This window comes from Rhinolophus sinicus, chromosome 1 (genome assembly GCF_057876585.1).
Source record: "Rhinolophus sinicus isolate RSI-liver-muscle chromosome 1, RSI-T2T, whole genome shotgun sequence".
NCBI lineage: Eukaryota > Metazoa > Chordata > Mammalia > Chiroptera > Rhinolophidae > Rhinolophus > Rhinolophus sinicus.
In genome coordinates, this window is record NC_142501.1 from 12,582,223 (window position 1) to 12,596,855 (window position 14,633).

General features: G+C 46.6%; 1 protein-coding gene across 7 annotated transcripts in view; it reads right to left on the reverse strand.

Moving 5' to 3' along the window:
* Positions 1 to 10,307: 10,307 nt before the first annotated feature.
* LOC109445761 (apolipoprotein L6-like) overlaps positions 10,308 to 14,633 on the reverse strand; it is a 50,487-nt gene continuing 46,161 nt past the window's right edge. For all 7 annotated transcript variants that reach the window (XM_088796853.1, XM_088796848.1, XM_088796845.1 and 4 more), the window contains one exon: positions 10,308 to 11,676. In XM_088796853.1, the coding sequence (XP_088652979.1) occupies positions 11,569 to 11,676 (108 nt within the window). In that variant the 3' untranslated portion in view covers positions 10,308 to 11,568. The remainder of the gene's footprint in view (positions 11,677 to 14,633) is intronic.

Consider the following 14,633-nt stretch of genomic DNA (forward strand, 5'->3'; position numbering starts at 1 on the left):
GGGCAGATAGAGCAGATATTCTGTGGGGTCCCCCCTGACGCTGAATGCTGATTCCATATTGTTAATAATGGAACATATCTCTCCAGGTGAAAATCAGGTCAAGAGAAATGCTCAGTCCCAGGAGTGGGACAGCCCGGTCATGCATTCCCACCAAGTGTGTGTCTTCTCCATGGAGCAAAATCCCTTCTCCTCGGCAAATAAAAGCCCTGTCAGAAGCCTCAGGGGGGCAATGATGCCAATGCTTTGACCAAGTGGCATCAAAAGCTGGCACCACCCAGTAGCTTGCCTTGAAAAGGACACATCAGTTTTTGAAACTAACTGATCTCCTTCGAGGCCGTACATTGGAGGTTCTCAACCAAACGTGTAAGTCAGAACCACCATTTACAAACTGAGCTGCGTGCCCAGAAGTTCTGGGTCAGCTGCCCTGGTGAGGGCTGGGCGTCTGGATTTTGTAAAGACGCCGAAGGTGCCGCTAAACGTGCACCCTGGCTGGAAACCAGCATACTAGATGATTTTGGATCCTACCATCTCCGAAGCTGGAGGCTTCCAGAAGTCTCCTGAGAGAGAAAGAATGGAAAAGCTCATTATGAAAGGCTGGCATTGATGTCTCAGCGTTGGTTCATGGTCACAAACATACCACACTGGTGCGGGTTGGGGGAGGGGGCGTGTGAGAACATTGTACTTCCCACTTATTTTGCTCTAAAGCTGCTCTGTAAAATAAAGACGTAACTACAAAGAAAATGCAGCGAAGGGGCGCAGCTCGGCTGTCACAGGGTCAGCGGCCAGCTGCATTCAAGGGCCACAGCTCTGTGCATCTCAGCCAGATCACTCTTCCTAAACAGTTGTTCTCAGATTGTCTCCTGCTCTGGAAGAGCTTCTGTTGTCAGTGAGCAAAATTCTGAGCTCCTTAGCCAGGCATTGAAGACACTTTCCAGTTCTGGCCTCAGACCCTCTTTCCAGGCTTAGAATCAACAACAATGAACCCAAACTGCAAGAGATCTTACAGGTCACCCCCACAAGCTCCGTGAAGGCAGGAAGTTGGTCTTGTTCACCACCACGAGCTATAACATGACCGAGGTCCCCTAAAGCAGGGACCTAGAATGCGGTCTGACTCAAGGTGAGTGCGCATGGTCCCCTCCCCCACCTAAATCCTCCCGCACTTTTCAGCTTTTCACGCTAACTCCTGACTCCTCCCATGCTGTCCCTCCCATCCACCTCTTCCCTCTCAAGGCCGGTTCTCCGTAAACATCCCCAGCATGCTCCAGCCCCGCCATCGCTCTTGCCTCTGAGCTCTCTGGCATTGACTTTACTCCTACCGCACTCAGCTTTGTGCTGCATCATTTTGAATTCCTTGAGTCTAGGACTGTGCTTCGTGCAGCCCTGTCTCCAGGCCAGATGCGGACCTGGAGCTCCCAGCATCCCTCAGGATCCGTGGAGGCTCCAGGTTCCTCCCAGCAGAGCCCTGTGTGGTTCTCACTCCACTGACTTGAGTGTAGATCCACTTGCTCCACAGAAGATGGAGCTCCTGAGCCAGACAAGGAAAGGATGTGCCCAAGGAAACCCACCCCCTTCAAGCCGGTCAGCTCCTCTGCCCTGAGAAGCAGTATTTGTTGAAGTATTTAAGAGTGCGGGCTCTGCAGCCAGCTTATCTGGATTTGAAATCTGGCCCACCACTTCCTTGGGCAAGTAGTTTAGCACGCCTCAGTATTTTCTTCTGTAAAATGGGGGTTATTAATAGTCCCTACTTTATGCAGGGTCGAGGTAAGGATTTTAAAAGTTAATGTGTGTCACATGCTTAGAAATATATGGCATAGAATATTTGCTCCATAAGTGTTTGCATTATTATTATCATCACTATTGTTATCACTATTATTAGGAGTGCAAGCCACAGGCTCCAGGACTCCGGACAACCATCCCAGGCTCCAATGACAGGACAGCAACCGGGCTTTGGACCTTAAGTCTCAACGTGCCCTTCACCACCCAGTTACTATTGATCAACTCCTTTATTCCCTGTGCTGCCCACTTCCTTGGGAAACTGAGGCACAGAGAGGTCGCGGAGTTAGGTCATGTGTGGAGGAAGTAGTGGAGCCTGGATTGAGCCCAGGAAGAACGAGCAGCTTTGTTCCTGTTGTGCCCTAGGCCTCGCACAGAGCCCAGCACACAGTGGCCACTGGGCTGCCATCAACCTGTCTTCACCGAATGGAGGTTATTTCATTCCTTGCTCCAGTGCTTGCTCTCCATCTGTACTTAGAGTCAAAGCCCTGACTTGCAGAGTTGAGTGTGCGCCTTGAAGGTCAGGGAGCCCAGCATTCTGTTTCATCAATAGGAGCAACGGGCCGAGAGAGGCAAAGAAAGGACCACACGGCCAGATGTAGGCAGTGACACACCTGAGGAGCCTCCTTGTCCACATGCTGTCTTGCTGGGCTTTGAGCATCTTTGCCGGATGGAAAAAACAGAAACAGAATGGCCTTTCCAGAGAAACGGTAAGTTCTCCGAAGTCTGCGGCTTGGGCTTTTCTGCCTTTCGTGCCAGCTTCCAGGTCCTCCTCCAGAGCACTGTTCACTGGGGAACATTCAATAAGTGCTTCCCGAGTGTCCTTCTCCAAGCAGAGCCTCGGCTGAGCGAACGCCACATACCAGGGATGGTGTCAGGTGCCTTCACATGTGAGACCTCCTTTGATTTCCACCATATTCTTGAGCTGTTATTTTTGTCTCCATTTTGTAGATGAGAAAACAGACTCAGTGAGGCCAGCCTTGCCCAACTCTACACAGATAGAAATGGCTGAGAGTCCACATCGAACCACGGATTGACTGAGGAGTGATGCAGAGAGAACTGGTCTGCAGGGGCAGACAGAGCCCAGGTAAAGAGAGATGGGTGGCGAGCTCTGTGGGGGCGGGTGGGCCAAGGGCTGCCCAGCTCCAGGCCCAGCTGGCCACTGGCCTCTCCCGAGGCTAACAGTAAGCCCTCTGTCCAACTCCTCCCTTGAGCTCCCTTGAGGGGCCATCTGGCTCTGCAACAGGCGGGGGGCAGGTGTGAAAAGTACTCTGAGAATCACCATCGCCCCTTGGTTCCTTCTGGGTTCTGGAGATGACTTCCCTGTTCACAGATGGCAATTTCCCATTTTGAAAGCCAGGATTCTAGATACTCAAAAGTTGTTTCTCTTGGAACATTAAGACCAAAAGTCAGCAAACTTTCTGTAAAGTGCCAGATAGTAAATATTTTAGGGTTTTCAGGCCACACAGTCTGTCATTTCTCTGCCATTGTAGCAGGAAAGCAACCAGAGATGGCACATACATGAATGGGCATGGCTGTGTTCCAATAAAACTTTATTTACAAAAACAGGTGGTAGGCCACATTTGGCCCATGGCCTGTGGTTTGCTGAGCCTTGCTTTAGACAAATCACAAGGCTCCAGAAATCTCTAGAAGAGTTTAGGTCAATGCTCATGAGAAAAATCCTCCAGACCGAATGTGACAACTAATTTTGGTATACGTGTGCAAGTGTGAAAAATACTAAATCTCCCAATAATTTTTTAAAGTAAGCGATGCCAGAATCGGCTCACTTGTACAAACTTACCGTACCTGCTTTAGGCCTACATACACAGACATAGACAAATTCCAGCCCTGCCCCTCCCTGGTGGTACGACCTTGAGAAAGTTACTAGCCTCTCGGACCCCCGTTTCCTAATTGGGACAATTAACCAAGGCAGTGACAGGTAGTGGTTAAGAGCAAGGAGTCAGGAGTCAGAGGATTCCAAGTTCAGTCTCTGTGCTACCACCTGCTAACTGGTTGACCTTGAACAATTAATGTCGTTATGCCTTAGATTCCTCACCTATAAAATGGAGATAATATGTGCACCTACTGTAGTAGCAAATTGCGAGGGTGAAATAGGACAATATGTGCAGAGCACTTCACACAGTGTCTAGAAAAGTGCTAAGTAATAGTTACGTGCCATTGTTATTTGGTAAAGTTGGTAATGCATTTAGCAGACTTCCTAGTGCATAGTAACCATCGGTGAATAGTTCTTCCCTTTATGGGGGGCGGGGGGGTTCGCAGGGACCGGGGAGTTTCTGGATGTGTAAAAGGATTCCTCAGATCGGGAAGGTTGGAATGAACCTTATTGCCGATAGGGAACAGCACAGAAGATTCCCCAGGACTGTCCTTCCTTAATTATACATATAAAGAATGAGAAGTTACCTATTGAATGTCATAGATCAGATTTTAATTGCTAGATTGATATGTTTCTAAAAACCACGTCACCAGGGTGTGGGGAAATAGGATGGAGTTGACCCAGAGGTAAAAGCAGGTATGTAACGTCTAGAGATGGGCTTCCTGTCCAGCTTGCCATCCAACCTGGGCACCAGGCACTGAAAAGTAGGGGGAAGACCCGGGGCCTTGCCACCACCATCTCTTCATTATTGGATCATCCCCATCATCACAGTATTTCTTCTATCTTATTTTTTTTCCCTTTCTTGACCTCACTCCCTGCCCCCTCCCACCTGCTGCCCCATTTTTCTGGAAATCTCTTCAGGAAAATTCCTCAAAAGCTTTACCTGTACTAAGTCTCCAATTTCTTTCTTTTCTCTCTTAACCCTTCTCTAGTCAAGCTTCTTGTCCTCGACCACTCCACCATAACTGCTCTTGTCAAGGTCACCAGTGGCCGCCATATTGCTAAATCAGGTCAACGCTCAAATCTCATCATCATCGACCTCATTGTCCTGGAGTCTCTTCACTTGGCTTCCTGGACCCCCCTGGGTCCCCTCCAACCTCGGTGGCTGCTCCTCCTCGGTCTCCTTTGATGTTTCCTCCACGTCTCCCCATCCTCTTCAAACCACGGTGCTGACCTTGTACACTTACTCTTTTGTGCCTAGGCTCCTTTTTTGATAATCCTGTCCACTCTTATGATTTTAAATATCATCTATTTACAAATTTGTATCTCTCACGAATGTGTTGTTGGAGACCCAACGTCTTGAATCTAGATTTATCTATTTCACCATCTACTCAACATCTCCACTTGCATGTCTGTTGGGCATCTGTCCAAACTGAGCTCCTTGTAATGTCCTCCTATCCCCCCGGACACCCCAAACCTGTCCATTTCAGGTAATGGCAACTTTATCGGGTCAGTTGTTTAGGCTAAAACCTTGGCATTATCCTGGCTCTTCTTTTTCTCCCACACCACACTTCCAGTCCGTGAGCAAATCTTTGGCTCTACCTCCAGAATATATCCAGAATCTGACCCTTTCTCGTCACCTCTACCGTTACCACATTGGTTCAAGCCACTATCCTCTCTCCAAAGATTGTTTCAGTAATTTGCTAAGCGGTATCCCTGTGCTAGCTTTGCCCCTGTACTCTCTTCTCAACACAACAGTGATGCTGTTAAAATCTACGTTACATTATGTCACTCCTCTGCTTGACATCTACCCATGTTTTCCCGTCTCAGTCAGAGTAAAAGCCAAAATCCTGCCATAGCCTGTATGACCCTGCACATTTTGGCCTCCAGTTGGCTCTCTGACCTCATCTCCTATCCTCCCTTCGGGGTCCCCAAGCCACTACCCCTCTCCTGGCACACCAGCCTCCCTGCAGTTCCCTAAACATGCCAAGCTTGTCGCCTTTGCCAGCCCTCTGTCTGGAATGCTCTTCCAGATATGCTGACTGGCCCCCTCACCACCTTCACATCTTTGCTCAGCGATGAGGCTCTCAGAGACTTTTCCTGATGAGCCTATTTAAAATTGCATTCTTTTCCACCTACATTCCGTATCCCCCTTCACAGATTTATTTTTCTCCCTAATATCCACCACTTTATATTACACTGTAGAAATATACTGTATAATTTATTATGTTTCTTGTCTGTCTCTCCCACCACCACCATGAGAATATAAACCCCACCAAGGCAGGAATTTGTTGTATTCACTGCTTTGCCCCCAGTGCCTTTCACGTGGTAGGTGTTCTATAAGCATCTAGATGGATGGATGGATGATGGATGGATGGATATTATGTTAATGAGGTGACTTTGGGAAAGCACCTAGGATGGCGGCTGCTATTTTAAAAAAAAGGAACACTAAAGATGGAAATGAAAAATATGAACAGAACCAAGATTGAAGCAGCACCTACAAAAGCTGCAACGAGAGCGATCTTCAGAGCATCTGTGAGTGTGTATGTGTGTCTGACAAGTTTGTCATTTTCATGTCCCAGGATATTTTTTGGCATGCTATTTTGGCATGCTTGTCGTTGGGTCCTCTGAGCTGGGTGTGTGCCTCACATAAGCTCTCCCATGGTTTTAGAATTCAGATACCCAAACTGTGGCTTCGCCCAGGTAAGGGTGGTAGATTTGATAAATAATAATTTTTAAAAAGGATTGGAGGCAGAGATGTTTGCTGAGGGGCTCCAGGCCGAAGCTGTAAACAGGAACCTGCCCACTGCGGTGCAAAACGCAGCAGGTGGAGGGGGCTGCTGACCTCACTGGGCGTCCAATGGGCAGAAGCCTCGTTGGGCGTCAGGCCGGGCTGGTGAGATGGTCAGGAGGCGAGGCTTCAAGCGCTCTGTCTGGGACGCGTGCACATGTGGCTGTCAGCTCATCAGCTGAGGCTTGAGCAATGAGCCATCAGAGAGCGCTGATTTTAGGCTCAAGACGGGGGGTGCACCCATCTGCGGTCCGATAAAGCCATCTGATGGTCACGCTCCACCCTGCTTGCGAAGTTATCTGGTTAGGGTGCTGACTGGGTCCGCCTTTCACTGGATGCTCTGGCATCACTGTCCCTTTGTGACTGACATAGCTATCGGAATGATTGGAGTCTATTTTGTATTCGTAATGAATGCTCCATACACCTCCACTGACACAGCTTAACATGAAGCCAGCTGGCAAGGGAGAACTGCCAGGTGAGTCCAGCTCCAAAATCGCCCGCCATGCTCTCCACGGTGGGTTTGAGGCTGAGACGCAGTGACTTCGTAACCGACACAGGGACAAAATCTGAATGGTTGTTGTGGGGACAGAGTTCCAGGGAGCAGTTTCCAGGCTCTCGGCCTCGTGTGGGAGGTGCTGGCTCGGGTAGTGAATGACCATCAACTGTGACTGGTTGGCCATTAGCTGTAACCGGTTAGCCAATTGGCTACTGATGTAACTGAGGGGCTGCGTTGATTGGTTGGTTGGTAGGTAGGCAGAGACATGAATGGCAGACTGCGGATCCTTTGGCTACTGCTGCGTGCGTCTCGCCCAGCGTCCAGAGAGAATATAGTGGTATGACTCCCCCATCTATGGCTCCGTGGGTGTTCCCTTTTGGCCTCACCATGTCCTGCGTTCTTGTGTGGGGAGCGGGAGCTGAGACCCGGCAGGCCGCCCCGCCTGAAAGATGGCGCAGGGAACAGGGTCTCCCACACGACAGTTGTGAATCCAGGTGAAGGCATATGGGGGTTCTTTGTACTAGTCCGGAACTCTTCTGTATGTTTGGGATTTTTCCTGAGTTTAAAAACTTAAATAAAAGGACCCCTGTAGCTGGAACTGGACAAAATAAGTCTTTGGGGAGGATGATTTTTCAGACTAAAAATTGCACTGGACTCAAAAAAGAGAATTTGATGCTTTTGGACTTTGAAAGATTTTGAGTTCTTTGAACTTTTAACTCATGAGGGCAGCATGATTTGATTTCAGATTAATTCCTTTAAACTTTGATTTGCAAGGAGATCGAATTTCAGTATGTCTCCCCGGGAAACTGGCAATGGAAGGGAGTTTATACGAACACGGGGTTTCTTCTCGCTGGCCTTTTACTATTACGACTGCCTTGATGCTAAATCTTGATCTGATTGCAAAATCTCTGAAGAGCTATATTGGACATGGCTTGATATCATTTGGGATGGGGAATGGGAGAAGAAAGTAAACTTTCAACTCTGCGGTTCATGCTTTGGTCTGACCTGTCCCAGAACCTCTTGATGTCAGACTTTACACTGCCCAACAGTAGACGCAGGACGACTCAGGCAGCAGATGTGACCCATACTGAGCGAGCAGCTGGGTGAAACTGAGAGCCAGGGCCATTTTGTTAGATGGTTGCCACCTGCTGACCATGGACTTAACAGTTAAGTTCAATGCATTGTTTAAGGAAGGTTAGGAAGTATTAGAAGGACCCCTGCTCCTCTTTCCCTACTCCTCTTTCTGTAGGGAGGAGTTCCATCCAAGTAACACTCCTGACCTCACTCCATTCTCTTGCTTACCAGCTCCAAGGAAGCATGAGCAGGTTACATGGCGGGCAAGTTTGCGGGAAGGAGCTGACATTAATTTGGGAACTGTTGGCCTTCTGAGAGTACTCGGGATGCTGTGTTCCCAAGCTTCACAGGGCTGGCCTGACGTTGTCCAGTGCTGCACATGGCAGGAGGCTAAAACCATCTAATTCAGGAGTGAAGTATTAGCAAGTCCACTTGATCAACCAACCCAAAGCCACCTCCTCTACCAACTTTAATCAAGCTGATACTTTCATACTTGCCTGCTTCCCGGTCCCTTTCTTCATTGGCTTTGACCTTGGGTGGGAGAAAAAAGGGGTTATTGATTAGCCCCCCCACCTTCCACTTATCATTGAAATTATCTTCCTCTGTTTAATTTTATCTCCATTAGTGTTGTCCAGTAGAACCATGATGCAAACTGCATATGTAACTATGAATTTTCTAGTCACATTATATTTTGTTTAATGCAATATGTCCAAAATGTTATCATTTCAACATGTGATCAATTAAAAATTATTAACTAGCTATTTTATATGTTTGTTCATACTAAGTCTTTGAAATCTAGTGTGTATGTTACACTTACAGCACATCTTAAATCGGATTCACCACATTTCAAATGGTGGCTGTTATATTGGACAGTACTGGTCTACATGTTCTTGCCCGTCAAAGAAAGGAAGGCCGGTGGCCACTGTAATTCTGTGTAGCTGAATTAGAACTATGAATTCAGGCTATCTCTTCCTTCTTCCCCCGCCCCTCAACATACACCTTTTTCATTTTCTTGAGAGACCAAGAAAGGGTTCAAATTGCTTTCCAGTATACTGTCCCCCAGATGGCTACTTCTTTGAATGTAACATCGTGTATTGACTGAAACACAATGACCTTTTGGTTTTCTTTCGGTTGAAAGTTAGCTGTTAGACCCAAAGGAGTGTGATTTATGGGTGACAACAGCTTGCATTTCGTCACAAATTCATGGGCCACCTGGAGGTCATTGGTTGGTGAGGGTGGCCCCGGACGAGCCAGAATGACACAGGTAGGCCCCTGGAGACCACCCACAGCGAGTCAGCTGCTAATGGATCTGGATCAGTAGAGTTTCCCAGCCTTGACTGGGGTCCGTCCCCCCACCCCCAGTCATCCTGGGATTCAGCTTGATGATTGAGGTCCCTAATTTGCTTCCGATATGGGAGGGCAGGTCATGAGCAGGACTGTGACCACCTGTTTGCTGTTGTCACAGACCTCAGCATGGGCAGGACAAATTCACTGGCCACTTTGGAAGGCCCGACACTTTGGAAAAGCCTTGCACTTGTGTTGGTTGTGATATCAAGGGGCATCTGAGAGCTGATAGCTCCATTTTCATTGGGACACGTGAATATGTGCATCTTCCTCATCTTAATAAAATCCAGATTACGTCTCAGAACTCCTGGTCTGGCTCACCACGGTGGAGGGGACTGCACCACCTCAGGGGCACCCATGAAGAACCCCACTCAACCCAAAAGGGAGAGGAGAACAGTGGTGGGGGTTGGGTTGCCCCAATTAACAGGAGAGTTAAGGGGCTTCGCTTGGCAAGGAGTGCACAGATTGAACTAGTGGGGAGCTATAAGGAGATGAAGGCATTCGCTCACCAGAATTCCAGGGGGTGTAGGAGACGGTGCTTCGGAGAAGACCAGAGAGCAGCTTGGGGTTGAAGGCATTGCAGGGAGGGAGAGGGCAGAAGAGCTGCTTGGGCTATGATTCAGGAAGGGAGTAAGGGGCCAGAACATGGGGGGAAGGAAATAACAGTTTGGGAGCTTGTGTCCTGATGGAAGAAAGTCTGAGAATGAGAAAAGCAGGCAAACAGGGACGATATTGGCGCAAACACTTTATTAAGGATTTGAATTTCTGTCAAGGGTGTCTTCTCCCAGACTTCCATTTCTGTGAGCAGGGCACTACAGCTCTGCTCCCAGGTGGAGTGGCTTTCACTCAGGTTACACGTATTTCATGGCTGAAGAAACCATAACTCAGAAAGGGGACCAGGCAAATAAGCATGAGAGATAAGTCTCAAATCTCCATTCTCTGATTCATTCTTCTTTTTTTTCCAGACAGTCCACAAAACAAAACTCCAAGCTTAATGACTATTTTGAGCCAAGCATTATTATTGAAAATGTTTATTCAGAACTTTATGGATGCTCATATACCAAGAGAACAATATTAAATGTGGAAAAAGCTATTTATTTACAGTTGTGCTCATGAAAGAATTAAAACAGGAAAGGAGAGCAACAAAAGCAGGAAACACATGGGATTACAACTATTTAAAACCCTTAAATCATAAGATTTATAAAACAAAACTGGCAGGCTGTCGCTCAAAATGTAAATAGTGGCGCTCTTTCCCTTCCACTTTTTACCTCTTTCCCAAATTTCCTGTTTTACTATTGTAATGTAGGGGGAATGGACTCCTACTTTTTCTTCATGAGGTCATTCTTTATTTCAGGTATCCCACTTTACGGACTCTATTTTAAGAAAAGAGTTTTAATAATAACACAGCAAGATTTTGGCACACGGATATTTATTTTACCACTATGTATAGTAAGAAATTTGAAATGATCTAAATGTTGCAGAAAGGGGAGGGACATCCAGTGTTGTTTTGCATTTAGCATCTTTCTCTGTCCACAGATCATATAGTTCCCTAGCAACCAACAGGCAGGCATAGGCAAGTATCCCAGTCCGGACCAATCAGAGTAGGTCCCTGGGCTTTGTCCCGCCCCTTTCCAGCTAGGAGGGGGTACACCTGGGGGCTGTTGGGGACATCTTTCCTGCATGTGGCAGAAGCCTGTCTGAGAAATGAAAAGACAGAGGCCTGATGACATCACTTTTAGCCTCTAGCTCCAGACACAGCTGAAGCCCACTTGTACCCCTAAGCTTTTTAAGTACATGAAACAGTAAGTTCCTTTTTCCGCATAAGCCAGTTTGAGGTGGCTATGAGAGTGATGACTGACATGTGTCTAATTAAAAGATTGTACATACAGTCAAGAATATTTTACAACCTAAGAAAACAATGTCTATAAAAATGAAGTAGAACATTGAATGGTAGAAAATATTGCTACGTGAAAACAGCAAAAGGGAAAATTATAGATCTGTCGGCCAATGAGGGCATTCAGCATGAGAAGGAAAATCAGTGGGTTGCAGAAAAAAAAAATCTATTTTATAATGCAGGGTCTCCAGCAGGCAATCTAATGACAACTACTTAAAGTCAGTATTTTAACACCCAAAGCAAGAAAAGTGCAGGAAGAAAATTCTATGCCAAATTACCAACAGTTGTCACCCTGGCTGGTGCATTATTTCTTTCCTCTATTTTTCACTTTCCTGAATTTGAAAAAAAAAATGCATTTAATATCAATACATTACTTTCAAAATAGCAACTAAAAAAACAAACAAAAAAACCATGTTGAACAGGGAAGAATGGCAGTAGCGAAGCAGACTTCTTGACTTCTCCTCCAGAACCTACGACAAAAAGAACATCTACACCCCATCAAAGGACTCTTTGCTCATCACGCAAAACAGCTAAGAGACTCGTATGAGGATTACTTGAAGGTGGGCAAATTGGGCGAGCAGGGCAAGAGGGAAGGGAGTGGAGTGGAGACGTGGCCCGCATCTGCTCCTGCGGAGACACAGGGGATCCCAGGACGGAACAGAAACCCCAAAAGCCAGGAGGTGGGCTCTTTCCCTGCGTCCCACAGCTGATCTCTCCCACTGAGAGGGCAGCATATCCAGCATTTGGGGCAGAAACTTCAGCTGAGACCTCCAGCTGGGCACTAGGTCGGACAAAGGATATAAACTCCATACCTGGGCCCCTCCCAATCCTACCCCCGCCCTTCCAGAGACTCAAGTTGGCCCCTGAACTGAGGAGTAGTGCCAGATTACAGAGGAGCCTTAGTGCTCAGGCTCTGGGAAGACACAGCTTGCAGCTCTGACCCAGGGAAGAGGCTGGGAAGTGTGTGATTCTGCTGGGCTGGGAGAGAGAAGACTCCCCCACCCCCAGCCCCCACTTTTTCTGGCCTGCCAGAAGAGTGTGACACTGCTGGGCTGGGAGAGAGAAGACCCCTCCATCCCCAGCCCCCACCCTTTCTGGCCTGCCTAGGGCAGGGCAATTACATCTGCGGAGACACTCCCAGGGATCAGCAGTAAGCGGCAGACACAACTCCCAGCTTTCAGCAGCTCAGCTCAGAAATCTCCCGCCTGCCACACACACACACACACACACACACACACACACACACGGAAGAAGTGCCCTAAGATTCAGGAGACCTGGGCACAGGGCTGGTTGTGTTACTCTCCGTGCACATATGTGCAGGCAAGAGAAGAAACTGCACTGACTTTGTAAAAACTACCGTCCAGACGCCTCAGCACCATGCATCTAAATCTGCAGTCCCAAGGTCACGCTGGGCACCAGGTGACCAGCTCTGCCTGCACAATATGCAGGGGACTCTTTGATACAGCAGAGGACAACCTGGAGACTACTTGGTGGGCTTAAGCCAAGACTGGCACTGCTTTTTTTGTTTTGTTTTTGTATCTTTGATATTTTTGCCTGTGTTGAGTGTGGGTTATCAGTTGTTTACATGTGAATGTATTTGTTTTTTTCTTTGTTGTTGTTGTTGTGCTTCGTGATTTGCTTTGTTCTGAAATTGCCCTACCAGGGCCCAGCTCAAGAGGCACTAGATTCAACACACCCAGAGGCCAACTCCAGACCAAACCAGAGTATTACCGGGTTTGACCTACAAGTGACACACCCAGAGAAAATTCTCTACAGGCACAAGAGCCCATAGAGGCCAAACCTCATTTAAGCTGTCAACCCTCACGCAGCAGAACACCCTGCAGTGGGCAGAGCCAAGTCTCACAACTAGTCAGCCTAGGAGTTAACCCCACCTACTCACAAGCGAAAAAGCAATTAAAGATCTTCTTTAAGAAGACAATATACACAATACAAGAGTCACCTTTGGAGCACACACAGAGGAGAAGAAGGAAGTGGTGCAAGTCAAATATAAAGGACACATACTACATAAGATCACCCAGCAAGAACTAAGAACCCTAGGGGATCTACCTATTACAACAAAGCAAACACGGAAAGTCAGCCAGAAAGGGGAAACAAACATGTCCCAAATAAAAGAACAGAAGAAACCTCCAGAAATGGAACCAAATGAAACAGAGGTAACCAACCTATCAGAGACAGAGTTCAGAACACTGATGATAAGAATGTTTAAGGAGCTTAGAGACGACATAAAGAAGGATAGAGAAATCATAATGAACAACCAGTTAGAACTAAAGAACACAATTACTGAAATAAAGAACTCACTTGAAGGAATTACCAGCAGGTTAGATGAAGCAGAGGATCGAATCAGCGACTTGGAAGACAAGTTAGCAGAGATCACCCAAACAGAACAACAGAAAGAAAAAAGAATAAAAAACAATGAAGATGGTTTAAGAGACCTCTGGGATAACATCAAGCACAACAGCATGCGCATCACAGGAATACCAGAAGGTGAAGAGAGGAAGCAAGGGATTGAGAACATATTTGAAGTAATAATGACCGAAAACTTCCCTAACCTGGTGAAGGAAAGCAACATACAAGCCCAGGAAGTGCAGAGAGTTCCAACCAGGATAAACCCAAACAGGCCCACACCAAGACATATTATAGTTAAAATGGCAAAGGTTAAAGACAAAGAGAGAATCCTAAAAGCAGCAAGAGAAAGACAGAGGGTTACATACAAGGGAACTCACATAAGACTTTCAAATGATTTTTCTATGGAAACATTGCAGGCCAGGAGGGAGTGAAAGGAGATACTCAAAGTGATGGAAAACAAAGGCCTACAACCTAGATTGCTTTATCCAGCAAGGCTATCATTTAAAATTGAAGGAGAGATAAAGAGCTTCCCGGAAAAGAATAAGCTAAAGGAATTTATTACCACCAAGCCAGTATTGCAGGAAATACTAAAAGGACTTCTGTAAATAGAAGAAAGATGAAAACAATCTAACTACAAATTTAAAAATGGCAATAACTATGTACCTATCAACAATCACTTTAAATGTAAATGGATTAAATGCTCCAATCAAAAGACATAGGGTGGCTGAGTGGATAAGAAAGCAAGACCCTGGTATATGCTGTATACAAGAGACTCACCTCAGATCAAAAGACACACACAGGCTGAAAGTGAAGGGTTGGAGTAAGATATTTCATGCTAATGGAAATGAGAAAAAAGCTGGAGTTGCAATACTTATATCTGACAAAATAGACTTTAAAATGAAAAGCATATTAAAAGACAAAGATGGGCACTATATAATAAAGGGATCGATCTGACAAGAGGACATAACCCTAGTAAACATCTATGCACCCCACATAGGAGCACCTAAATACATAAACAGATATTGACTGACATAAAGACAGAGATCAACAGTAACACTAT